This window comes from Sylvia atricapilla, chromosome 14, assembly GCF_009819655.1.
Source record: "Sylvia atricapilla isolate bSylAtr1 chromosome 14, bSylAtr1.pri, whole genome shotgun sequence".
Lineage (NCBI taxonomy): Eukaryota > Metazoa > Chordata > Aves > Passeriformes > Sylviidae > Sylvia > Sylvia atricapilla.
In genome coordinates, this window is record NC_089153.1 from 16010084 (window position 1) to 16034938 (window position 24855).

The following is a 24855-nucleotide window of genomic DNA, read 5'->3' on the forward strand; positions in this document are numbered from 1 at the left end:
CTCCATCAATAAACAAATGATTACTCAGACAATAACCAGGTTTATTTTCTTTATTTCTGTAAATGTTGGAAGTCTTATGAAGACGCTCGGGAGGAAGGATTATTATTTATTTTGGCAGCCAGACATTTCAGTGATGGGAGGTTTAAAAAAAGCTGAAGATGTTGATTTAGCAAGGATCCTAAAAAGTCTTAACTCATTTTCATGCTGCAGGAGGAATCTGGGACATCAGATTATTTATCAGATTAAAAAATGCACTGCCTGTTCCATCTTGTAGCACACAAGTTCCTGCGCAGAATGGCAACCCCTGGAAAGGCAGGGAGGGGGAAAGAGCCAAAATTTCCACTGCAGCTTTCATTTTTCAGCTCACACAGCTCTTCTCCTTCTTCCACGCCCCGTTTTTGGAGGTTACGTAGCATCAAGTGCTGATGTTGCCAAAGGCAACCCCTCCACTCACAACAGGAAAAATAGATTGGATCAGCATCAGTGGGGGGGGAAATTAAAATTATAAAATTATAAAATTATAAAATATGGCCACAAGCCTTTAGGATGTTCTGTCACGAGGAAAGCCCTGGCTTGTCCCCAGGGAGGTGACAAAGTGCAGCTCTGGTGGCTGAGCAGGTCTGAGGCCACCTCTGCTGTGGGATTTCACAGCCACACGCGGCCCCAGCCCAGGCTGGCTGAGCCTCCTGCGGGGAAATTGAGATGTCAGGGAAGGAGAAGCGTTTTCCCCGTGCTCTGTGTGTCCTCAGAGCCATTCCTCACACCCCCAGGCTCCGGGGAACTCTGACAGGCACCAAGAGGCTCCGGAGGCGGGAGGAGGAAGAGTCTGAAGAAGGATTTTCATGGCAAAAAGAGCAATTTCTCAGCTGGGGTGAGGGATAGCAGAGAAAAGGACTCGTTTTTCTGGCTCAGGAAGGGACACCAGCGACAGCAGTCCAGGGAAAATTAGCCAAATTTGGCTCCCAGAGGATGCTGGCAGGGCATTTCTGGTTAAACAGAGAACCAGGGAATGGAGTTGGGTTTTTTTTGTTGTTGTTGTTGGCTTTTATTTCTTGTTGGAACCCTGAACACTGAGAATTTCAGACTTTCTGTGCCAAGCAAACACCTCAAACGACCTGAGGGCAAATGGAAAAGGCTCCCCAAACCGAGTGACAGCTCTGGGATTATGAGGAGTGTGCTTAAAGGACCTTGGAAAGACACAGAGGCAGAGCCATTTTTCACTTTGTTAGCTGGAACTCACAACTCAGATAAGAGCTAATAAACATCTGAGTCCAAACACAAACACCCTCTCTCTAATCCTGGGCTCTAACAGAAAAGAAGATAAAGAACCCACTTTTTCTCTCTTTACCCACAGAGAGCTCCCAGTGTGAAGGAATTTCCCCTCCATTTCCTTGGGAAACTCAGGGAAATCCCAGGAGCTCCTCAGCCATCTCCAGTGTGTGTGTTCAGACTCAAACCCTGAGCACGAACAGCTTCAATTCTTCCTTCTCTCCTCACAAGTTCTGCCTCTCCTGCCTTGAATTTTGTCACAAGGTCCCAGCCTCAGTGGTGGGGAAGAACAAAAATCACTCCTCCCTGTCCCTGCTCTGGTTTTGGGTTTGGTTTTTTTTTTTTTTTTTTTTTTTTTTTTGTTGTTTTGTTTTTTGTTTTTTTTTTTTTGGTTTTTTTTTTTGTGTTTTGTTTTGTTTTGGTTTGGTTTTTTTTGTTTTGTTTTGTTTTGGGTTTTTTTGGGTTTTTTTGTTTTGTTTTGTTTTGTTTTTTTTTCCTATTTCAAATCTAAGAAGTTCTTAACAACAACAACAACAAAATGTTCTTTTCAGTGCTGCTGTGACATAACAAGACTGTTGTGTGTTTCTCCTCCTCTGTGATTTTCTGAGACTCTGATTTTCCTGGAAGCACTCGAGCTGGAAAATAGAGCCATTAGTCCTTACAAAAAAGGTGAAATCAGAACTGAGGGGAAATTGAAATCTGGGTCTGGAATAGGGTCTGGATTCATGGCTGGGGCTCTTTGAAAAACGACCTTTAACTCCTTTAAAACATTTCTTTTAAAAGCTTCTGGTAGCTGACATTTCTGTGATAACACCACTGCAGAATTCCTCCTGAACAGCTCCTGGCTGCTCAGGGGGTCTTGGTGACCTAAATGCTGATTTTTGTGCAGGACTGACCCGCAAACAGCAAATGCTCTGGATTATTTCACATTTCCTCCAGCCCAGCTGGGGACAAGAGGGGAAGGGGAATGGTGACAAAGAGGGGACAGGAGGTGGGGGACAGGAATCCTGTCCCAAGGAGCAGAGCCTGCACCTCACCTGGGCCAGCAGAACAAACGCCAAAAGGGTTTTTCTGTTTTCCTCTTTTTAATTCCTTCATGCAAAACGAGCTGGATGTCCATTTGATCTTCCCAGGGAACAATGCTTTTTTTAAAAAAAAGCTGACTGTGCTTTCTTCTTGCCTTTTTCAATTAAGTTTACAACTATTTTCTGCTGCATTTACAAACTACTTCAAAAGCTTTCTTGGAATTCATTCACCCCAGAGTCGTTTGGCTGTGGCACAAACCAAGAAATCAAGAAAAGAAAAAGCGCAGTGAAAAAATAATTTTAAAACCCTCGACAACTCGCAGGTTAATAAGATTTCAGATGGTAGAAAAAAAGCAATAGCTCAGAGCTGCTGTGTGAGAGACTTTGGGCCTGTTTATTTCTGTTTTCTCCTTTTTTATTTTAATGCAGCAGGGCTGAATTAGCCTTGGCAGAACTCACAGCCCTTTTGGTTTGCTGAGTCTTTAATGGCCCAAAGGGTGCTGTGACCTGTTAATTACCTCAAAGGGCTGCCTCCCTACAGGAATTTCTTTGGATCAGATGGGACCTGGGATCCCCTTTTCCGGGTGGTGGTCAGTAAAATCCTCTGCCCCTGCCAGGGTGAGACACTGGGTGAAGAAAACGCCCGAATTCACCATTAGAGAAATCCCAGCTCCTGGAAAGGGGCAGGAGGATGCTTCACATTTGGAGTCCCCTTTTGACATTCCATCCCTTTTCTCTTTTTTTCCCCTCTTCTTCAGGAGAGTTCTGGACTTGGCTCCGCAGGGCTGAACAGTGAAACATCAGCCTGGTCCTTCCCAGAGGGATTGAACTGAGCAAAGGGAGCTCTGGGATGAGGGGATTCTCCCGAATGGACAGCTCTGCTCTGAGACAGTGGGAATGGGAGAGGATGGAGAGTGTCCAGGGAACAGAGCTGGGAAGGGTCTGGAGGAGCTCAGGGAGCTGGAAAGGGGCTCAGCTGGAGAAAAGGAGCTCAGGGGGAACCTTGTGGCTCTGCACAAGTCCCTGCCAGGAGGGGACAGCCGGGGATCGGGCTGTGCTCCAGGGAACAGGGACAGGAGCAGAGGGAACGGCCTCAGGCTGGGCCAGGGGAGGCTCAGGGGGGACAGCAGCAGGAATTTCTCCATGGAAAGGGCGCTCAGGAATGGGAACTGCCCGGGGAGGTTTGGATCCCCATCCGTGGAGTGTCCCAGGAAGGGCTGGAGGTGGCACTGTCCCACCCCAGGCTGTGTCCTCTCCATCCCTGGGGTTAAACGTAGAGACAAGAGGAGATTTGGGGCATTCCCCGTTTAAGAGAAGCACAAATTCCTTTTAAACACCGCGGATCTCATACTGATACTTATCAGGGCTCCACAAGGCAGAAGGAGCTGGAACAAAAGGCAACCACATTAAAAAAAAATTAAAAATTAAAAAAAACCCGAAAATCAAAAAAAGAAAATAATTTCTTTTTCCTAACCCCCCTCCGGGAGTGGGTGGAAGCCTAAACTTTCCGGCACTTGGAAGAAAAAGGGAGAGTGTCAAAGAAGCATCCTCCATCCCCAGCTCCTCCCCCGGCTTTGTACCTCCTTCCACCGCCTCCTCCCGCCGTGGAACCGCGGAGAACTTCCAGGCTTAAAAAAAAAAAAAATTTAAAAAAAAGAAAAAAAGGAGCTGTTCTGCTAAAAAAGAAGGAGGAAAAAAAAAAAAAAAAAAAAGGTAGTGGGAGGTTTTCCCGCAGAATTTCCCTCCAATGCTGGGGCTGCACATCCTGGTTTGCCACGGCAAAGAGGAGGAAGAGAAGGCTCCATGAACCTGGAATTTTCACAGCTCAGTTCCAGAATGCTGTGGCTGCAGCAAGGTGGGGGGAATTGTGTCATTCCAGGCCTCACCAGCGATCCTTTCACTCTTTTTCCCTCTGGAATGCCAGAGCTTTGACCTTGAACCCTAATGCAATTAATAGAGGATCCAAGTGTTTGCTGCCTTGTGTTGGCATCTTCACAAAATGCAGGTGCTGAAGAGCAGAGGGTAAAAAGACTTCAATGAACAGGAGGAATAATTGCTCCTTCTTCCCAACCTCTCTAAGTTAAATCATTTCCTCTCAGTTTTCTTGGCTCTCGAGTAGGAAGACTGCAGAAAATGGACAAAACTATTAACGAGAGTTATAGCTGGGATAAGGGGACCTTGGAGGGCAGAAATGATGGGAGTGTATTAGGAAAATAGATCCGAGTGCAGCCCAGTTTGGGTTTACGTTATAATTTGCAAAAGGTGCAGGAGACTGCAGGAATACAGACAAGGAAAAAAAAAATCAATGGTGTGAATTATTAAAGACCAGAGGGCCTCTATTAATATGAATTCACTTGGTGCTCAGCATTGCTGGGATACACAGAGAGCTACAAGGGGCTTTAGCAAGACAGTTTTGAAGGGGAATACAAGAACGAGACAAAAAACTGACTCACTGTAATTTGGGGTGAGCACAGAATTCCTTAGCGGGGAAGCTGGGGATAAATCATCCTCACTTCTACAACGAGCCAAAAATTTCCTTCAGCCACTCTGCTTCATCACACACATCGTGTGTGGCACCAAAAACGACTTGGAAAAAATGTTTTGTAAAACTGAGAATAAATCCTTTGTGCTATTTGCCACTAAAGCCTGCAGCAAGGCTCCTCAGCACCAGGCAGGAGCCAAAGAAAAGCGTTTGAAACACCTGAAATGACTTTAAAAATAGGAGTTCTGTACCTGCAAATCAGGCAGGAAGGAATTTGGGGGGGTTCAGTCAATGGTGGATTTTTTTCTGATTTCAACACATCCAAGAGCTGCCCTCAGGGAATTCCCTTTCCCACAGGGCTGGAGATTCAGGGATGCTCCTTCCAAAGGGTTCAGTTCCCCCCCGGGCAGCAGGACTGATCCTGCTGAAAATTGTGGCTTTCCAGGAGCTGAAGGGAACCCACAGGAAAGATGGAGAGAAATTATTTACAAGGGATGGAGGGACAGGACAAGGGGAATGGGTTCACACTGACAGAGAGTGGGGTTAGATGGGATACTGGGACAAAATCCTTCTGTCAGGGTGGGCAGGCCCTGGCACAGGGTGCCCAGAGAAGCTCCAGGCTGCCCCTGGAAATGTCCAAGGTCACATTGGACAGGGCTTGGATTAGTTTGGGATGAGGTGGGATTACTTTGGGATGAGGTAGGGTTGGTTTGGGATGAGGTGGGGTTGGTTTGGGATGAGGTGGGGTTAGTTTGGGATGAGCTGGGGTTAGTTTAGGATGAGGTAGGGTTAGTTTGGGATGAGGTAGGGTTGGTTTGGGATGAGGTAGGATTGGTTTGGAATGAAGTGGGGTTCATTTGGGATGAAATGGGGTTATTTTGGGATGCCTTCGGCACCCTCTGTGCAGGGAGTCAGACAGGCAAACCCTCCTATTCCTCCTCAGTTCCCCGAAGCCAGGCCAGGCTGTGGAGTGACCTTTGTACAGAACACGCTCATTATGATAATTAACCCGATAATGCCTCTGTGTCTGCTCTTAGGGAGCACACAGCCCGAGCAGGGGGCCATTAACACCTCCCTGTCTTACAGCAGGACAAAAGTTCCCCTAAACTTCCCTCTCCTCCTGCTAGACAGAATTCACAGCCAGTGTGAAGTTATGGGGAATAAAACGGATATTTTTTTTTCTTCCCCCAATTCTGGAGCCAAACCTTGTTCTTAGGGCGTTCCCAGGCCAAGTGGGTGAGATCCTGGGCTGGCTGATCATGGAGGAGAACCTCTCCTTCAGCTTCGTGCTGTGAGCAGCCCTCGGAGCTAAAGGGCTTGGAAATGATCATTCCTAAAGGGATGGAAATGATCATTCCTAAAGGGATGGAAATGATCATCCCGTATCTCACTAATACTAAAAAATTAAACAAAACTGAGGAAATCTCAGGTGAGAGCTCTCAGCAGGATACCCCTGGTCTTCCCCAAGGAAAGAGCAGGAAAATCCCTGATCAGGGCGCCCAGGGCAGGTCACCCCGAGGGAAGGAGGGTTTGGATCAGACACAGACGCTGAGTTTGTGTTTTCTCCTTTCTGTCTAAAGGAATCGGTGGCCAGAAGGGATTGGGACTGAAAGAGGCTCTTCGCCTTCTACTCCTCGGGCTGGTTTAAAATCCCGATGCAGGGAGAGGGGGAAGAGCAGACCCACAAACCGAGGGGAAAGGCAGAAGAGATTTCTGTCAGAACAAGTGGGACCGTGCAGCAACGGGGCAGGAAAATAAACCGGGAAGAAAAGGAAGGAGAAGAAAATAAACCAAAACAGACGGAGCATTTAATCTCAATTCTTCTTTGCAGTAGAAGCCGAAGCGAGATGTCTTCGAACAGCCCAAAGAAACAGAACCCAAAATGAAATGTTCTGTTCGCTGCTGGCAGCTGCAGTGGCCGGAGGGGCTGGGGCTCTGCTGCTCCCGATCCAGCCCTTCCCAAGGCTCTTTCCACCCCTGCGAGCAGCGATCCCTGCGGCACCCCGAGCCCTGACCTTCCCCTTTCACCTCGAGGTGTGTTTCTCCACCAGGAACCAGCGGGGCTGATTTAATAACCCCCTAAACCCGGGGTTATTCCTCTCAGCAAGAAAATCATTGGGATTCCCCGGGAAAACCTGATCCCAGGCAGTCAGGGATGCTCGACCAGCCTCCTCCCGGCGCCAGCTCCATCCCGGTGCCCAATTACAGGCTGTGAAGCGCTCTCCCTGGAATTAATTCGCTCGTTTTGTGTAGTCCCTGCTGATTACAGCGAGATCCTCCCTCCCCTCTCACGGGTGTCCAGCCGAGGCCAGGCTGGGCACGGCTCGGAGCAAGGATGGAACCGGATTGCCCTTGGGCTCCCTCCCAACCCAAAACCATTCTGGGATTCCGGGATTCTGTCATTAATATGCGCCCACACAAAAAAATCAACAGCCCAAATTTCCCTGGAAATCAAAGTGCTGAGGAGCCAGGCATCCCTTCTTCCCAGGCTGTGCTCTGCACATCGGATGCAGCAGGGGAAAAGCAATAAACCCGGAGCTCAGTAAGGCACAGAATAGATTTTTCTCCCTTTCTTTGTTTATTTAGCTCGGGGAGGTTAAAGTGGCATGCCTTAGTCGGTTTTGATTTTTAAGAAAAAAAGCTTCAGTGGTATTTTTTTTTTTTAAAGCCTGGCCAAGGCACAGAAGGGAGCAGATCGTGGGGTGGGCTGCAGGGAGCGGTGACAGCGTGCACACATTAATTCAGTGTGTACGAGCCAAAGACTTGAACGTCTTAATTACCCATCTGAAGGTCTCGGTGATTGTGCCAATTGATCAAAACCACCAAAAAAGAAAAAAAAAAAATAAAGCCTTTGTCGAGGGATGACAAGGAGCAAGGAGGGAATGCTGCATCTTTAAACATGAAGTGACTGCAGCATCTTGGTGAGCCTGAGTCAGCTCAGCTGAGCAGAGCCCCGCGGGACCCTCTGCTGCTGACAGAGCCTTTTCCTCGGCAAAAACCCCCAAAATCTGCTTCTCTCCCTCTGTGGGGCTCCTTCAGCCTGAGGAGGCGACGGGGGAAAAGTGGACCTTGTGGAACAGCCTTTACTCGAGGCACTAAAAATGAGTTTGTGCCACCTGAAAGCTGCTGGGAGCCTTTGGCACCTGCCGGTCCAGGCTGTGTTTGAGCTCTGCTCGGGTCCTTGTCCCCCAGGGTGTCCCCAAGTCCCTGCTCAGGTTCCCCGTGGATCCATTCTCCTGGCAGGAATACAGGAACAGCCCTGGCACCCCCAGGGTTGGGTCATGTACACCCCTGGGTGGGTGAGGCAGCTCGAATGTGCTCAAGGCAGGAGGAAAAAGTATTGGGAATGTTGGTGCTTCAAATGTTTTTGGGAAAAGCCAGGTTCAGCTTCCCCTTTATATATGAATTTATGAAAACATATCTGGAAAAAAAAAAAAAAAGGTAGGTTTTTCCTCACTGTTCAGTTACATTCATTCCTACCACTATAATTTCAAATTTTCCCTTTTCACCTTTATTTTTTTCCCCTCAGCATTTATAATTGTAAATTCCCAAAGATTGTTCTGCTCTACCACAAAAATCCTATTTTTAGCAGGAGGAATCTTCTTCCTCCCCACTGCAACAATTATTCCTTCTTTTTTATTGATGGTAGGCAGAAGTTATTTTTCCAGCGAGTTAAACTCCATAATTCACCCAGTAATTCCACTATAAAAGTAGCCCCATCTTCCCAGTGGATTAAGCTTCTCTTACACACCAGACCAGCCAGTCCAGGCTGCTGCCAAATGCTATATTTACATTTCCAACCCAAAATCTGTTTCTAATACATTTTTATGGGGAGTTTTGACCCTTTATATTTATTGTTAATGAGCTTTCATCTCTATAATAGCCTTTCATCCCAAAGGATCCTGAAGAGTAATTGTAATAACCTGGCATAGAAAACATACACAGAAATCAATTTACCCAGCAGGGAGACGTGGCCACGGCTGGAGGGGCTGGCAGGGAGGGTTTAGAGAGCCCTGAGCTGCTGCTGCTGCCACCCAAGTGACAGGGACAGCTCGTGGCTCTGCCCCAGGACAGCTGGGGGCAGAAGGGATTTGGGGGCTGCAAGGCTTTCGGGAGTTTGGATTTTGGGGCTCCGAGGCCATGGGGAGGCACACAGTGACCCAGCAGGGCTGTGGTACTGGTGCAGCCCCAGCTCCAGCCCCTGGGTGCCACCTGTGCTGTCATCTGCTGGAATTGCTGCTGGCATTGCCCCAATCACCCCAGGAAATCCTCCCTGCACAGAGCTGTGGGACCTCAGAGCCCCAGCAGGTTGTGGCCACTCGTGCTGTCCCTGCACAGCCTGTGAGGATGGAGGGACAGAGAGCACTGAGCACAATGTCACAATGTCACCATCCCTCCCTGGTGCCACGGGAAGCCTCCACAGGTGATTTGTCCAGAACTGGGGTCAGTGTTTTCTTGGGGGCTGCTCAGTTTGCAGGTTCCCAGTCCTGCTCACCCCAGTGGGGCTCACACTCTGTCAGGGCAGGGCAAGGCCCAGGGCTGCGGTTTCTGCCCCTGGATGGAGGCAGCACATCCAGCACACGGATCCTGCAGATCCAGCAGCGGGATTGGGATGGGGATGCCCATTGGGGCAGGGCAGGGCACTGCCTGTGCCAGGATGAACCGTGTACTCTCTGCTAAGAGGCTTTTCCATGTCCTCTCTCTCTCAGCTTTCCCCCATCACCATCTGGACAAATCCTGCACTAATCCTGCCCAGCCTTCCCCAGCAGCAGAGCTTCAGCCACAAGGGAGCTGCACTCCCCACCCTCCCGTGCTTCCCGTGGATTATTTTCCATGAAGGAGCAACCCACACTCTCTCAACTGACTTGTCATCCACCCTCCCCGCTGAAGTAACATTTTAAATCAAAAGGATTTGAGCTCTTTTAGCCCTCAAAGTGCTGGTGAGAAGGGGAACCGAGTGCCAGACACCCCAACCCTGCTCCCAGTGGGATCCCTGTAGTTCCCCTGTCACTGCTGGCATTTTTAAAACTCAAAGGGCAAAGAGAAGGAAGGAAGGAGCCTTTCCTTCCCTCAGCTCCTCCCGTAAGTCATTTTCCCTGGCCTATTTTACAGGAACCGAAAATCTATTAGAGGAATGGCTTAATCCAGTTTGACTGTAATAATTAGGGTGCTTTAAAAACCCCTGACTAATCGTATAAAATGTGATTGTAGACAGCTCAGTGCACGACCCTTACACTTATCACTGGAGGTATTCTTACAAACCAGGAACAGCTGGCAAGCACGGGGGAGGATAAAGGGGATGAAAAATCACATGCAAAGGGACAGGGACTGTTCCTTCTCTGATCTCAGGGCAGTGCCTTGAGCTGTCTCTGGAAGCCAAAGCACAAAGTGACCTCCAAGACCCCGCACAGACAGAGCTCAGCTGTTTGTGCCCCTGTGCCCCGTGGGCACCTCCTCTGCTCGCCCTGGTTTTGCAGGAATCTGAGCGGACTGGAGTCAGCGCTGGAGTGATTGCCCTCAGGGCACTGCAGATGTTCAGAGAGGCTGTCCCAAAACCAGGCAGGCTCCGTCAGGCGAGGAGGATGCAGTGGTTCAGGGTCACGGGGTTACAGCACAAAAGCAGCTCCTGCTTCCACGCCTTGGCAGGTGCCAATTTCTTTTTCTCTCTCAGGTTCGGTTCTTTACCTGAGATTAAGGTGGTTAAGAGTTTTTTGCCTCTGTCAGACCTGAGCCAGGTCACAAGAAAGAAGCAGAGTCTTCAAGAGTCTTCTTCTTTTCTTCAACAAGAGTCTTCTTGTTTTCTTGATTTCTGGTGTTGTTTATTATTTCACATCTCACAATGTTCTCCAGGCCCAGCTCCAGGGATCTGAACAGCAGCTGGGACATGAGGTGACTCCTGTCACAGTGGGACATTGCAGCCCCTTCATACAGGAAACTACACATCACCTGTTTACAGTTCTGTTCCAATATCTATCACCTGTACTAAAGGGGTCAACTCTACTCTGACCCAATCTCCTTAAACTACTTTGTGCCACTGTCACCAGAAGATGGAACAGTGAGAAGGAAGAACTCAGGTCACCACCCTAAATCCTCCATTTTATCTCCCATGTACCTACATTCTAAAAACCCAAAACTACATAATTTTTCATCCTGTGCTAAGCTAAACTACTGTTTTCACACCTTTATGGTTTGCAATTTTTCTCTCAATGCTGGAAGCTGTTCCCATGGGCTGAAGTCAAAGGCAGTGTCCTCCTGGGCTCTGTGCCAGGGTCTACCACAACCCCTTTGTACAGCTCCAAGACCCCCCTGGACAGCTCCAAGACCCCTTTGTACAGCTCCAAGACCCTCTTGCTCGAGTCCCAAACCTCTCTGCCAAGGTCTGTGGCCTCCCAGGGCACCCAGAGGAATGCCCTGGACTCCACCATTTCTCTTGTTCTGCACCACAAGCTCCAAGAGCCACAGTTCCTTCCCTCCCTTCTCCTTCCAGGGCTGGGCTCAGCTGAGCTCCCACCATGCCATCACCACACTTTGCTGGAGTTCTTTTTTCCCCCCCCATTTTCTGCCAGCTGTTCCCCAGGGTTGCTGGCTGTCCACGATGCCCTGGATGCCAGCTGAGCTCATCCCTGAGCTGCCAGCTCTCCTTCCACCCCTCCTGCCACTCCAGTGGGGCAGACAAACAGGCACCCATCCCTGCACGACTGACAACTCTTCCAGGCGCAGGGGAATTTTGGGGGATGAGTTCAAACTCTACTACAAGGGAGAAGATCCCCTGAAGAGATTCCTGCTGCAGCAGGGTCAGGCACAGAGTGAGGAGCTGCTGGGCTTGGCCATCACAGAGATGTTGGGAGGCACAGGGAGGGCTCTTGTTCCCCAGATCACCCAGGCACAGCTCAGGAAAACATCTCTCTCCAGAGCCCCTCAAGAGCTTCAGGCTGCACAGAGAGCCACAGCCCTGATGAGCCCAGGCTGTCACCAACACGCTCTTTAATCAGAGCTGAAAACTCATGATCAACCTTGAAGGAGGCTGTTAAAGACTGAAATAATAAGATGATGCACTACAATTCCGATTTTCTCCCTGTTGCCCTGATTAAAAATATGTGGCTGAATCTTGGAAGCTCAACTGCAGCTTGTAGAGAAGCTGCAATAACAATATTCACAGTGATGGGACTTGCAGCAGGAGTTGAGTTATTTGGTTTCTTTTACTTTCTCCAAGTCTTTCTTGGTTGGGTTGGTTTTGTTTTTTTTTTTTTTTTTATTCTGCTCTATACAGATTTTGATCTTTCCCTTATTACATAGGAATGGTTATCCCCACTGACTCACTTATCTAGTAATAGCTAGAACCCTTTTAATTCAAGTGATTTGGTTCCTGGGTTTTTCTGATTCAAGTAAACAGAGTATTACTGGGCAACTGGCAATAGAATTCCATGGTTAAATTATCCTGTGACTCAATCCTGCACAGCACTGGATCCTTTTAATACATTTCCCAAGTACTCGGTGCTGACCTCTAACACCAGAGTGGTTTTTCTCCTGCGGTAGCTCAATTTCACAACTCTGAATACTCTCTTTTTTTTTTTTTTTTTTCAGAAGGAAAGCTATCCAAAGGTTTTATAAAATGTTCTTCAGCCTTTGGGAATGAGTCAATTTAATGCCAGGCTATCATTCCGTTTCAAAGCGGGATTTGAGGCAACACAATCTGTTTTCTGAAGCATGTGAGATGAATACAGCTGTGGGTTTGTTACAAATCAAGCTGAGGAGTTTGGGTACAGAGCTCAACTTTCCCAAAGTTCAGCTGTGGCCCTTGGTTTGTCAGCTGGATTTCCTTTAACCCTCCATTCCAAGGAATGCTTGGGAAGGGAGGCATTGCTGCCAGGAAAAGTCCCTGTAATCCACTGGTTTTAAAAGGGGCAGGAAGTCCATTGGAAGGAATTCCCTTTAACATGGGAATGGAGCTCCACTGTAAAACAGTAGGAGATGAGCTGCAGTTTAATTGCAATTTTCCTGTTGGAAACGGGTGAGAATACAGGGAATAAAATCCGGGCAAAATGGGAAGCTCTGGAAATGTCTCCTGAAATCCAGAGTCACCTTGGGGCTGGTGTAAGGTGCAGCCTTTGCCTGGCAGCACCACACAAATCCCAGCCCTCATCTCAGGGCACGGGGTGCCAAGAAAACCCACGGGAGCCACGCTCAGTCACATCGAACTTTATTTTAATCCCGTCAGAAAAGTTCAAGAATTACACCAAAAAATACTTCAGTCTCTGCTACCTACTGACAAAAAATACACCACAAAATTATAAACTGTTCAGTGGTTTTGCTGGAGTTGGGGCTGTCGGTGGAGGAGGAGGGTGGTTTGTACATTTTGAGTGAGAAATGAATTTACAGGTGGAAAGGGGAGGGAGGAGAGGGAGTCAGACGATGGCGTTTGGCACTACAGTTTTAGCTACACTATACAGTTATTTCTCATGATGCCTGCAGGACTGAGGAGTTCTGCCCTCACACACTGCCCACTGTCTCTGACATGGAGGACAAAACTGCCCAATGCGAGGGTAGAAGGGGTCAGTTCCTAATTTCCATCCCAGTCTAGCCAAAAATCTGAAAAAGCAGCTCAGGCCAAGGTGAGCCTTGCCCTGCCTGTGCACTCTGCTCCTGCTGCTCAGCTCTCCCTGCTCTTGCAGACTGGAAAAAAGAGAATCCTGGGGGTTGTTTTAAATCCCACCAGCCTGCACTAATCTCAAGTGCCATTTGTGGGGAGAGGATGTGTTACTCTGGGTAGGGCTGGATTAAGCTTGGGGTCTGCCCTGGGTTTGCAAGCAGAGATTTGATTTGTACCTCTCTCTAGTGACCTGGAATGACAGGAAATGCTGAAAGAGCTGAAGCTGAAGGAGGGAAGCAGGAGCATCTCATTTCATGGGAAAATTGGGGGCTGAAAAGTTAGAGGCTCAATACTAGCAGCATTTTTGAGATGCTCTTCCGATCATAACGGCATTTCTTTGAGTTTTGGTGACCCTCAGGAGAGAGGTCCCAAAGGAAGAAGCCTCATGGAGATGGCCAAAGCTCATGCAGGGAATCTATGCCAGAAGCAGAGTCCTGAACTCCTGGCTCTGAGTCCTGTGCTCCTAAGTTTATCCAAGATTTCACTACAGCAGCCTCTGCCTGCCCTCATATCCTGCTCCATCCCCAAGCAGCAGCCTGGATTTCAGCCTCAGAGCCTGGCCAGGACCAGCAGCACTCTGGTGGCTCATCAGGAACACCAGGAACTTTCTGGATTTCCTTGTGGCGCTGTGCAGGGTTTGTGTTTGCATGTGGGCCTGTCTGGGGAAGGAGGGGATGCTTGTGTTTCTCTGTCAGTGAATGAACACTGACACCGGATTCAATCTGACAGCAAAATATCTCCCCTTTGGCAAACCAAACAGCACCACCACGTCTTTGTACCAGGTTCTCTCTACCCCTCTTGAAAGGATTCCAGCTCTTCCTTCACTGCGTGTGGAGCCTCTGTCACAGCTTTCCAGCACTGACAAAACTTGGTGAGATTCTCTTTGCTGCTTTTATCCTCTCTGGCTCTTCGCCTAACTCGCTTTTTTTGTTTTTTAATTTATTTTTCTAACAAATAGTTAAGCAATGATTTAAAAATATTTTTACATCGTTAAGGTACAGTCAACATCAAACATGCCTTTGTACAAGAGCTCGACTCGGTTACAAATCAACGAGAACAACGCACGAAAAGAAATACCCATGAAAGCTGATCCTGCACACGTGGGTTGGATTCACTCCTGCCCCGAGGGGAGGCTCAGCAACGCCGTGTTGTCCCCCCGCCGCCCTCCCGGCTCCGTCCCTTTAATGACCTTCAGTCTTGGCAGCCTTGTTGTCGTGGCTGGCCGAGGCCGAGGGCAGCCAGGGGGACACGGCCCGGGAGCTGGTCTGCTTGGCCATGCTGTAGTGGCTGATGACGGTGTAGAACCGGCCCCGGGAGTTGGAATCCTGTGCCGAGTAGTAGGCGTCCAGCGAGGCGGGGATGCAGCGCTTGTGCTGGGAGGGGGAAAAGCAAGAGAAGCAGAGTGATGATGCTATCGGCTTTTTCAGGGGGCTCCTGTTTGCACTGACATCGCTGCAGCTGCCTCTCGGTGTCCTGGGAATGCACCGAGCCCGGCTCAGCCTTCCAAACCTGTTGCTATTGGCAACCCCGACGGCAGCAGGGCTCAGCGATGCGGGGCTGAGTGAGGATGGGGCCGGGGTGACACTGAGGATGGGGCCGGGGTGACACTGAGGATGGGGCAGGGCTGACAGTGAGGATGGGGCAGGGGTGACACTGAGGATGGGGCAGGGCTGACAGTGAGGATGGGGCAGGGGTGACACTGAGGATGGGGCCGGGGTGACAGTGAGGATGGGGCAGGGGTGACAGTGAGGATGGGGCCGGGGTGACACTGAGGATGGGGCCGGGGTGACACTGAGGATGGGGCAGGGCTGACACTGAGGATGGGGCAGGGCTGACAGTGAGGATGGGGCAGGGGTGACAGTGAGGATGGGGCCAGGGTGACAGTGAGGATGGGGCCAGGGTGACACTGAGGATGGGGCAGGGGTGACACTGAGGATGGGGCAGGGCTGACACTGAGGATGGAGCCAGGGGTGACACTGAGGATGGGGCAGGGGTGACACTGAGGATGGAGCCAGGGGTGACAGTGAGGATGGAGCCAGGGGTGACACTGAGGATGGGGCAGGGGTGACACTGAGGATGGGGCAGGGGTGACAGTGAGGATGGGGCTGGGGTGACAGTGAGGATGGGGCAGGGCTGACAGCTCTGCTCACCTGCTGGCCAAGAGCTCTGCACCTCCCAGGGCAGATTTAATCCCCACACAGGCAGGGGACAGGCAGAGGCAGCAAATCTGCTTTGTGCTGCTCTGTTTGAGAGGGTTACCTGAGCTGTGGGATGAGCACCCGGCTGGGGATGGCACAGCCCAGTGGGTCAGATCTTACCACAAGGTTTGGATTTGATTCTGGGATTCATGACTCTGTGAACAGACCTCAAGGCTCATCTCATTCCAACCCCTGCCATGGCCAGGAACACCTTCTCCTATCCCAGGCTGCTCCAAGCCTTGCTCAGCCTGGCCTTGGACACTTCCAGGGATCCAGGGGCAGCCACAGCTTCTCTGTGCCAGGGCCTCACCACCCTGACAGGGAAGGATTTTGTCCCAATATCCAACTAAACCTTCTCTCTGTCACTTTGAAGTCATTCCCCCTTGTCCTGACACTCCAGGCCCTTGGAAAGAGTCTCTCTCCATCTTTCTTGTACCAGCTTCAGGTACTGGAGGCCACAATTAGGTCACCCCAAAGCTTTTTCTTTTCCAGTCTGAATAATTCCAATTCTCCCTTTTTATATAACCTAAGAGAATAATTCACAATGATTAATGCACCAACATCTTACTCTATTTTCCAGCTCACATATCATCCCCAGTCTTCTGGGGGTTCAGAAGATACACAGGATCTTCTGTGGTCAAGACTCCTGTGAATTCATGAGTTTATTCACAGTGAGAAGTCAGTTAATTATTTTGCAAAATATATATTTTTTTTAATCTCAGCAGACCAGACAAACAGTTCCATGAATATTCAATATAAAATCACTGGGGTTTAGCAATTGTTACATGATTTTGTTCTTGATAAAGGCTCTGGAGCACCTACAAGTGAACTACTTGGGCAAATTTGGATTTCTTTCACAAAGGGCAGAGTGTCAGCACTGCAGCAGTTTGCTTTGCATTACAATGTGTGCCAGTAAACATCAGTTACTCGGGAGTGTGGGAAGCAAATGCAGGATCCCAGCTGCAATAAATCCATTCACAAATATGAGGGATTGTTGCTGAACATCTGTCTGTAGTGTTCACCAAATGCTAATCCCAACAATTACACTGTAACAGTAGCTGATGGAGTCAGATGCACGTCCACATTTCCCAGAACACTTTTTTTTTTTTTTTTTCCATCTCAACACACATTCCTGCCAAATGTTCTGTTTGGCCTGGTCAAAAAAAAAAAAAAAAAGAAAAGAAAAGAAAAAAAAGCAGCCTGGGCTATAACCATGCAGGCAATTAAAGCCTGTCATTAGCTCGGGCAATTCATCCTTCTGAAGTTCCTTACCTTATAAACAAATCCATCTGGGCAACTGTGGTCGTAAGTGAAGGCTTTGTACACCACAAGGAACACTATGCAGGCAAGGAATGCAAGAGCCAGGCTTATGAGGATGGTGACCTAGAAAAGAGGGATAATGTTACTGTACATATGTTAAAATGGCATACGAGCAACCTCATAATTAAATGACTTATAGGAACAGACATTCTAACAGACTGCAGCCTTCACTCCACCGTGCAGTACTTAACTAAGCATGGTAATTGACTGAATGCTGGATCCAATATCCTGGATTCCCACATCATCCCCATCCCCCCACGGACTTCCAACATTCCTGTGTTTAACCCTTGGCAAATGTAGATTTTGCTGTATATTTGGTGTTCTGGGAGCCTTTGTGTTGCCACGCTCTCAGCTCTGGCCCAGCAGCAGCCAGAGCCCACATTCCAGGAGTGAGGTGTGGATAAAGTGCCCATGGCAGATCCCATTTTTCTGGGAGCAGAGGCAGGAGCAGAGAGGTCTTTGTAGCTCACAGCCTTTTGTGCCTCCTGGGCAATTCCACCAGGATCAGTTGTGCCCTGCAGGAGAAAGGGGATCCCTCTCTATTCCTCCAAGCTGTAAAAGGACAACACCCTGACTACTGACAAAATCCCACAGCAAGGCCAAGAGCAGATGCTGGGGCTGGAGGTACCAGCCACAATTCCCCCTTTGGGGAGCAAACATTCCCCTCTCCTCACTGCCCAGCAGGACACTCTGCTGCACACGTCTGTGCCTTTGCTGGAGCTCCCTTCTCTCCAGCTTTTCCAGCTCCCTCCTGAACAGTTCATCCAACAGCAAGTTTTCTGTCCCTGCTCAGTGTCTGGACTGAGGCCCTGAGTGTTGATTTTTGCTGAGCTCTCTAGTCCTCAAGGACTGAGCAAGGAGATGTAAAACACTCCCATCCTCCCCTTTCCCAAAGCTTCCTTGGTCCCATAATTCCACAAATGCAGCATAAATGGCTCTGGATTCCAAGTGTCTAACTTAGAGCTGGCTGCACCAGGATTTTGCAGGATCTGATCTATGCATCCTATCTATCTACAGGAGATTTAACTTGCAGGAGAGGTGATGGCAGAAAGTGAGAAAACACTGAGAATTCCTAGAGGAGAGGGGACAGGCTTGTCAAGAACAGCAGCTAATAAACAGCAGGCTGGTTTTAGCTCAGAATTAATTGATGTAATCTTATTTTTGCACCAGAAATATTATGAAATATTAGTAATAGCAGATCAGTAAATATTATTAATTGCTTAATAATTTACATTGAAATCTGCTCTGATTCTCCCCTTCAGTCCTGGGACCAGTGGGATTTGTTATCCTGCAGGGACTCCAGGGGCCACTGGAATTGCTGCCAGGGCAGGAATTTCCCAGCAAACTCCCAGAAAGATGAAGTGCCTGCTGAGGGGTTCCTACACAGCACACTGGGATTACTCCTGGAATATCCAGAGCTACAGTTCTGCTGGTTAGGACAAAAGGGTGAAAGCAAATTTGTATCCTTGGCATCAAATCTTATCCATCACATCCAAAACTCAGGGAAGAGAGAGCAATGGAGACTCTTTATCTAGCCAGGAGAGATTCCTGAATTCCTTGTTAAATCAGAATATTTTAGAAAAAAGGGTAAAAAGGTGAGACTGGGGCTAAGAGGCTTTACCAAGGACAAAGAGTTCACTGAAGCCTTGACCTGCCTTTTAATGTTCCTGCTGGGATTAACTTCTCCTTGGGGCCTCATCTGCTGCAAAATGGGTCAATTAAGCCAAAGGCAGCAAGAGAGGCAGCAGCATTTACTGCTGGATCCAGAACACTGTCAGGGAGTCCTGGAGAGCTGCAGAGGGATCTGTGGCACAAAAGGAGTGCAGTGTTATGAACTGCACCAGTCTGACCAAGAAAAATTAGAATAGAAATATTTCAGAGCAGTTTTACAGCAGCCCTTGGGTTCCCAACCGGGGGGAGTCTGTCCCTTTCCATGGTGATAAAGGCTCAGCTGGATTCAAGGCAGATGTAAATGGAATTTGACATGATTTGTGTCTCTAAAAGAAGTTGTATTACACATGAAAAAAAATCCCTTTGAAATAGTAAAAAAGGAGAGACTTCCTGGATTAAATACGCTCTGCTTTTTCCTACAGGAGACCTGTAGGGAAAAACAGATCCCTCCCCGTAAAGAACCACCACAATCCTGAGGATAGGTCAGTAGAACACGTCCATCAGCTCCTCCTCATTCCAAAGGGGAGCCTGGTACTTCCTCTAATTCCAGTGTAGGCACTAAATCCATGATGACAATGACACGAGTGTCCTTGGAGGTTAATCTGAAGGGGCTAGAGCAAGGTGTACATCTTGTTCTACCACAGCCAGTGCTGAGGGGCAGCCCTGGCTAGAAATTCAGAAATAAGAAGTGCTCAGCTCTCCAGTTTGGCTACTCTGCCTCGAATTAAATGTACAATGAGAAAAGAAACGTTGCTTGAAACTCAGCCTTCAGAAGAAGAAAGAACTGAGCAGTCTGGAGTGAGAATAAATGTCAATTCATGGCTCTTCTGCTAAATCCCACGTGCATGCACAGCCTATGAAAGAACCATTAGAACTGCAATTTGAGGGGTTCCTTCCTCCTGTCTGCCCACTGAGTCCCTAAAAATGACAAATTCCCCTCTGCTCTGGCCAAGTGCTGCCACCCAACTGATGATGGCCCAGGAGCAGGTCCCTGTGCTGAGCTGTCCCTTCCCCTCAGGGTGTAACTGAGCCCATTTTCACCCTCCTGCCTTTCCTGTGCTCTCAGAATTGGTGTGACAATATTACACCTGCTGATAAATGGGGGAAATCTGCTCCGGATGAAATGTCATGTAAGATGTTCAACCCCAAAGGAAAGGGAAGAAAAATCCACCCCTGGATATTCTGCCACGGAGGAGCTCAGATCCACCTCTCCAAATATTCCAGAGCATGGAAAGCTTCATTAACATTCAAACACCAAAGAATCACAGAGCTGCAATACCTAATAAACCTCCACTTTTTTTTTTTTTTTTATGATTAACACGAACCTTGGCAATCTCTAAGCAATATAAACACTCACAGAGGGGAAATAAAATTTAGTGAGCAGATAAAACCTAGAAGTGCTGCAGGCATGAATCTGTCACGTGTGACTGCTCGAGTGGGCGAAAGAAAAGGGGGGGGATTTTCCTGCCCTCTCCTCAAAATCTCACATGATTCCCAAACGTTCCCTGAAGAGGGAACAGAGAACATCATTACCACAGCAAAAACTCTTCCCTCATCCTCCAAAAAATGTGGGAAGAGGCCCTTAACATCCATGAAGGATGATGGCAAGCTCCCACCAATAGCAGCACACTGGGGGTGGTTCCCCCCTTTTCCCAGAGATAATGAACTTTTTTTTTTGCATTTTTACACAGCACAGATGAATAAAAGGATCCATCCTCATCAGGCAGCAGGACATCAGGTGCCAGCAGGTTTTGTGCCAGGCAGAGGATGTCTAATTGCAGTGGTGTTCCAGCTAACCTGGCTTTCATGCAGCCTCTGGAAGCATCCTCTTTCATTTCATCAGCTGCCCAGGATCTCCTTTTTCATCAAAAATTCCCTTTTTCCCCTCTCTCACTCCAGTACAAAGCCTAATTTAAAAGGCAACCAGAGAACAATGGCACATCCAAACAGCAGAGCATCCATTTAACAGCTTTTTCCATTGCAAGGATTTTAGTTTTATTCCTTATTCATAGTCTATAGAATCATGGAGTGGTTTGGCTTGGAAGAGACCTCAAAGATCCTCTCATTCCATGGGCAGGGACACCTTCCACTGTCCCAGGGTGCTCCAAGTTCCATCCAGCCTGGCCTTGGACACTGCCAGGGATCCACCACCCCCGGAAGGAAGAATCTCTTGCCAACATCCAACCTGAACTTCCCCTCTTTCAGCGTGGGTGGCACTTCTCAGATATCAGGCCTGATTTTATTTCTAGATTCGGTAAATCACTGTTTGACTGTGGACACTTTTCTCCCACCTTATACACACTTAAACCAGGAGCAGAGCCAAGAAGATGCCAACCAAATCTTGCTGCTTACAGGAAAAGCAGCCAGCCCCAGAGAAGAGGCAGAGATCCCTTATCACAGAAAACGATACAAAATCATTAAAGTCCCTACAAAATTCTGCACCATTTCCCTACTTTCTGAAGCTGTAATGTGAATTAGAGACCTCAGAAGCCTCTGGTGCCTGTTTTTGTGCCTGCACTCTTCTCAGCCTTTTCACAAAATTCCACTTTATCAGGAAAGGATTCCACTGCTGCTGCCATGTCTGGTTCTACAGGATACCTTCAGTGTTGCTGGGTATTGGGAAATTTTGTGACCTTTAATAGGCAATTCAGCTGAAGAAGTTCTCTTGGTTTTAATTTTTCTCTTTGTAGAAGAAGAAAGGCAAAGAACAAGGCGAATTTTGTTATGAACAAAACTGGCAGATATTCTGTCAAGGTTATTTCAGAGAGGAGCTTAAGAGCCGTGCTTGGAGAGGCAGCAAAGCTTTTCCTATAGTTTATGGCAATTCCATTACACCTGGAAACCCATCAATCCCTGACAACCCAGTTAACTTGCAGAAAAAAAAATCACAAAATCATCTAAGGGCGTCCAAATACATCCATGCACTCCTGACTCCATTATAAGGATTTCTGCTTGACAATGAAAAATTCAGGAGGGCAATTTTTTTTTTTTCACCTTCATCCCATAACTTCTTCCAGCTGATAATGAGATGGAAGATTGACACCATCAGATTTCCACATGGGAGAGGTACAGTTAAAGGATCAGGAGCTCCTGGATCCAGCTATCCTGGTGGTTTCTGTGTATTCCAGGATGGAATCCAAGTGCAAAGCACCCAAATCCAGGTTGTGATTGAGAGAAAACTCCGGTGTGCTGGCAGGGAGGGAGGCACAGGCTGCCAGGACACTGAGATGGATCAAACAGGGGATGAGGAACCCCCCAAACACACCCCAGGAGGAGCTGCCCCACTGATCAAACTCCATCAAAGAACTGTTGTGGTGCCTTGCTCAGCACCCAGACACCCTGATCTACCCTGGCAGTGAAAATGATCTGACTGCACTTCTTCAAAAATGTCATTTCACTCCCCCTTGTTCGAAATATTTTTGTAATAAGTTGCTGATTTTGCTGATCTTCTGGCAACAGCTTCGCCTCCGAAATTTTGAAAGGCTAACTGCAAAAAAAAATGACACAATTGGGTCTTCAGATTTGCTTGGTACTGCTCAAGAAGATGTAGGATTTGTTCTTTATTATTACAGCACAGCTTTATTCCAGATGATGTCCAGATTCTTTAGAAGCATTGTTTAGGAGATGCTTTGTAAGAAGAAAATGTCCTCAGTCATGTCTCTATGTTTTTAGGGCTATGGGAAAATATTCCTTAGTATTTTCTTAATGAAGTTTTAGGGTGGATGATTTTTTTTCTTTTAATTTACAATGCATAACCATAAACCAATCTGGCCCCAGTTTTCATAAGAACAGATGAGGATGGGATCATCCTGGGGGCCAGAAACTTCTCCCATTTGCTCCTGGGCTGATCCTCAGGGGGCGGCAGGAAAAGGGCTGGGATTCTGCCCCAGCCCCGGGCCCAGCACAGGCAGGACCTGGAGCTGCTGGAGAGAGCCCAGAGAAGGCTCCAGGGTGAGCAGAGGATGGAGCAGCTCTGCTGGGAGAGCTGGGATTGTCCAGCCTGGACAGGAGAAGCTTTGGGGTGACACAATTGTGGCCTTGCAGGGCCTGAAGAAGCTTCAAGGAAGATGGAGAGAGACTTTACAAGAGCCTGGAGCGACAGGACAGGAGGGAGTGGGTTCACACTGGCAGATAGTAGGGTTAGATGGGATATTAGGAAAAAAACATTTACTGCGAGGGTGATTAGGCCCTGTGGCTGCCCCTGGATCCCTGGCAGTGCCCAAGGCCAGGCTGGATGGAACTTGGAGCACCCTGGGACAGTGGAAGGTGTCCCTGCCCATGGCAGGGGGTGGCACTGGATGGGTTTAAGGTCCCTTCCAAGCCAAACCATTCTGGGATTCTCTGCTCCTTTATTCCATGGGTTCCTTTCAGCCCAGCAATCAAAGCCCAGAGCTCTCCCAGAGTCGAGAGGCTCATTTATCCAAGTACCCCAAAGCCTCAGAAGACTCCCCTAGGAACAGCACTGGCTGTCTCTGAGCCATTTTCCCCTCCAGCCACGTCCCCCTGGGCTCTCCCATCTCTGCACACCCCAGCCCACTGTGACAACACCAGGGAACCTCTCCAAGTTTGCAAATCACAAAAAGAAACAACTCTTTTCCAGGAGAGTCACCAGCAATTCCTCTGCTCTGCACCTCCTGAAGCTGTGAGAGCAGCACAAGTGTGGAAGGAGCACACCGTGTTTCTAAGCAATTTGTCAAATAATTAAATTATGCACACAATAACTAGCTGGCTCAATTATATTAGCCAGTCTCCATCATGTAATGTAATTTCTAGTGGCTGTTTAGGCACTAATAGCCTCAGATCTTTTTAACAGTGTCTGGTGCCAGCTGTGGGCTGCGTGACATCTCCCTGTGCCAAGTCAAACCCCTTGCATGGAAAATTCATGGCTCCGTTTCCAAGCCCCCGTTCCTTATGGAAGTTCTAAATGCCATTTTAAATGAGGCTGCTTCACCAATGAGTATCAGTGAATTTCCATTTAGGTAAATAAAAAGCTCTGTTGGATTTGCTTTCTCTTTTCTGCCATTTAACGCCATTAAAAAATTCCTTCATCAAGCAGGCAGGGATGCTGAGATGGGGTGATGCTGTTTCTGGGTACACCAAATAAATACATGGCCATTTTGGCAGACCAGGCAGGTTTATAAAAGTGTTTTTCCTCTCCTCTTATAAGAATATTCTTTTTTTTTTCAAGTGTCCCTTTCCACTGGAACTAGGTGATCTTTCAGGTCCCTCCCAGCCCAGGTGATTCAATGATTCTGTGTCTGTTACCCTCAAAAGAAATGGAGCAGACTCCCCAAATTAAAAAAGTAGGGTAGCTCAAGAACTGCTCAGGAAGGAGCTTTTCTTCCCAAAGCCCCATCCTGAGAACACCTGGCAGCCCATTTCAGGAGCTGAGCAATGCTGGAAGAGGCTTCCTTCCAGATCCCTCATTTGAGGTGTTTTTTCAATTAGTGGGACTGCAGCAGACAGAAATATCCTCTCCAAGCCTTCCTGACGTGCAGCCCTTCCCTGCTGCCCTGGCAGAGCCTTGGCTGTGACATTTCCTCTGGTCACTCCACGTGGGACATGGCAATGGATGCCTCAGCTCATCACAGGCCCTTTTTAAATGCATTAACAGGAACACAAGATGAATCAAGTCATCAATAAACTGTCTCCTTGCCTGCCCTTTGCCTGCCAAGACTCAACCTCTGCACAGTCTCATGAATGCAAAATTGTCCCCTCTCACTCCTCGCTGATGTTGGATTTGGTGCAGGGAAAGGTTTGGGAGCGCTGAGCAGGAATGGGTTCAGGGATTAGCTCATGGCAACACGCCTGGAACTGCAGGTTGTGTCCTCTGCTCTGCTGCTGCCTTTTCCTGACACCTGACATCCCTCCAAATCCAACTCCAGAGCTCACTCCCCACTCACACAACCCCAGCCAGGGCCACCCAAAGCTGCAAATATCCAAATTCTCCAAATCTTGGCTTCTGAGGCAAAACCACCCAAAGACCAGCACCATGCCACAGCCAAGGTTGGCTCTAGGGAAAAGCTGAGATGAGAAATTACCTTCTTCCAAAGGTCAGGCTTGCATGAATTAAAACACCTCTGTTCAGTGCACTCCTGTGCCTGAAGAAAAAAATCACTTGGAAGTTTGTTCCTTCAAGAAAGGGCAACAAATTCACCTATATTTCAGCATTCATGTCTCCCATCATGAGTAGGAAATAATATTTTTACATTCATGGTCCAGAACACCCATTTCTCCTTA

At 48.3% G+C, this 24855-nt stretch overlaps 1 protein-coding gene across 1 annotated transcript in view; it reads right to left on the bottom strand.

Annotated features, from left to right (window-relative positions):
• Nucleotides 1-14529: 14529 nt before the first annotated feature.
• Nucleotides 14530-24855, bottom strand: part of LOC136367599 (neuronal vesicle trafficking-associated protein 2-like) — a 30076-nt gene continuing 19750 nt past the window's right edge. Inside the window, exons 4-5 of the mRNA XM_066329364.1 lie at nucleotides 16897-17007; nucleotides 14530-14799 (exon numbers count right to left, since the gene is read on the bottom strand). Of these exons, the coding sequence (XP_066185461.1) occupies nucleotides 14608-14799; nucleotides 16897-17007 (303 nt within the window). The 3' untranslated portion in view covers nucleotides 14530-14607. The remainder of the gene's footprint in view (nucleotides 14800-16896; nucleotides 17008-24855) is intronic.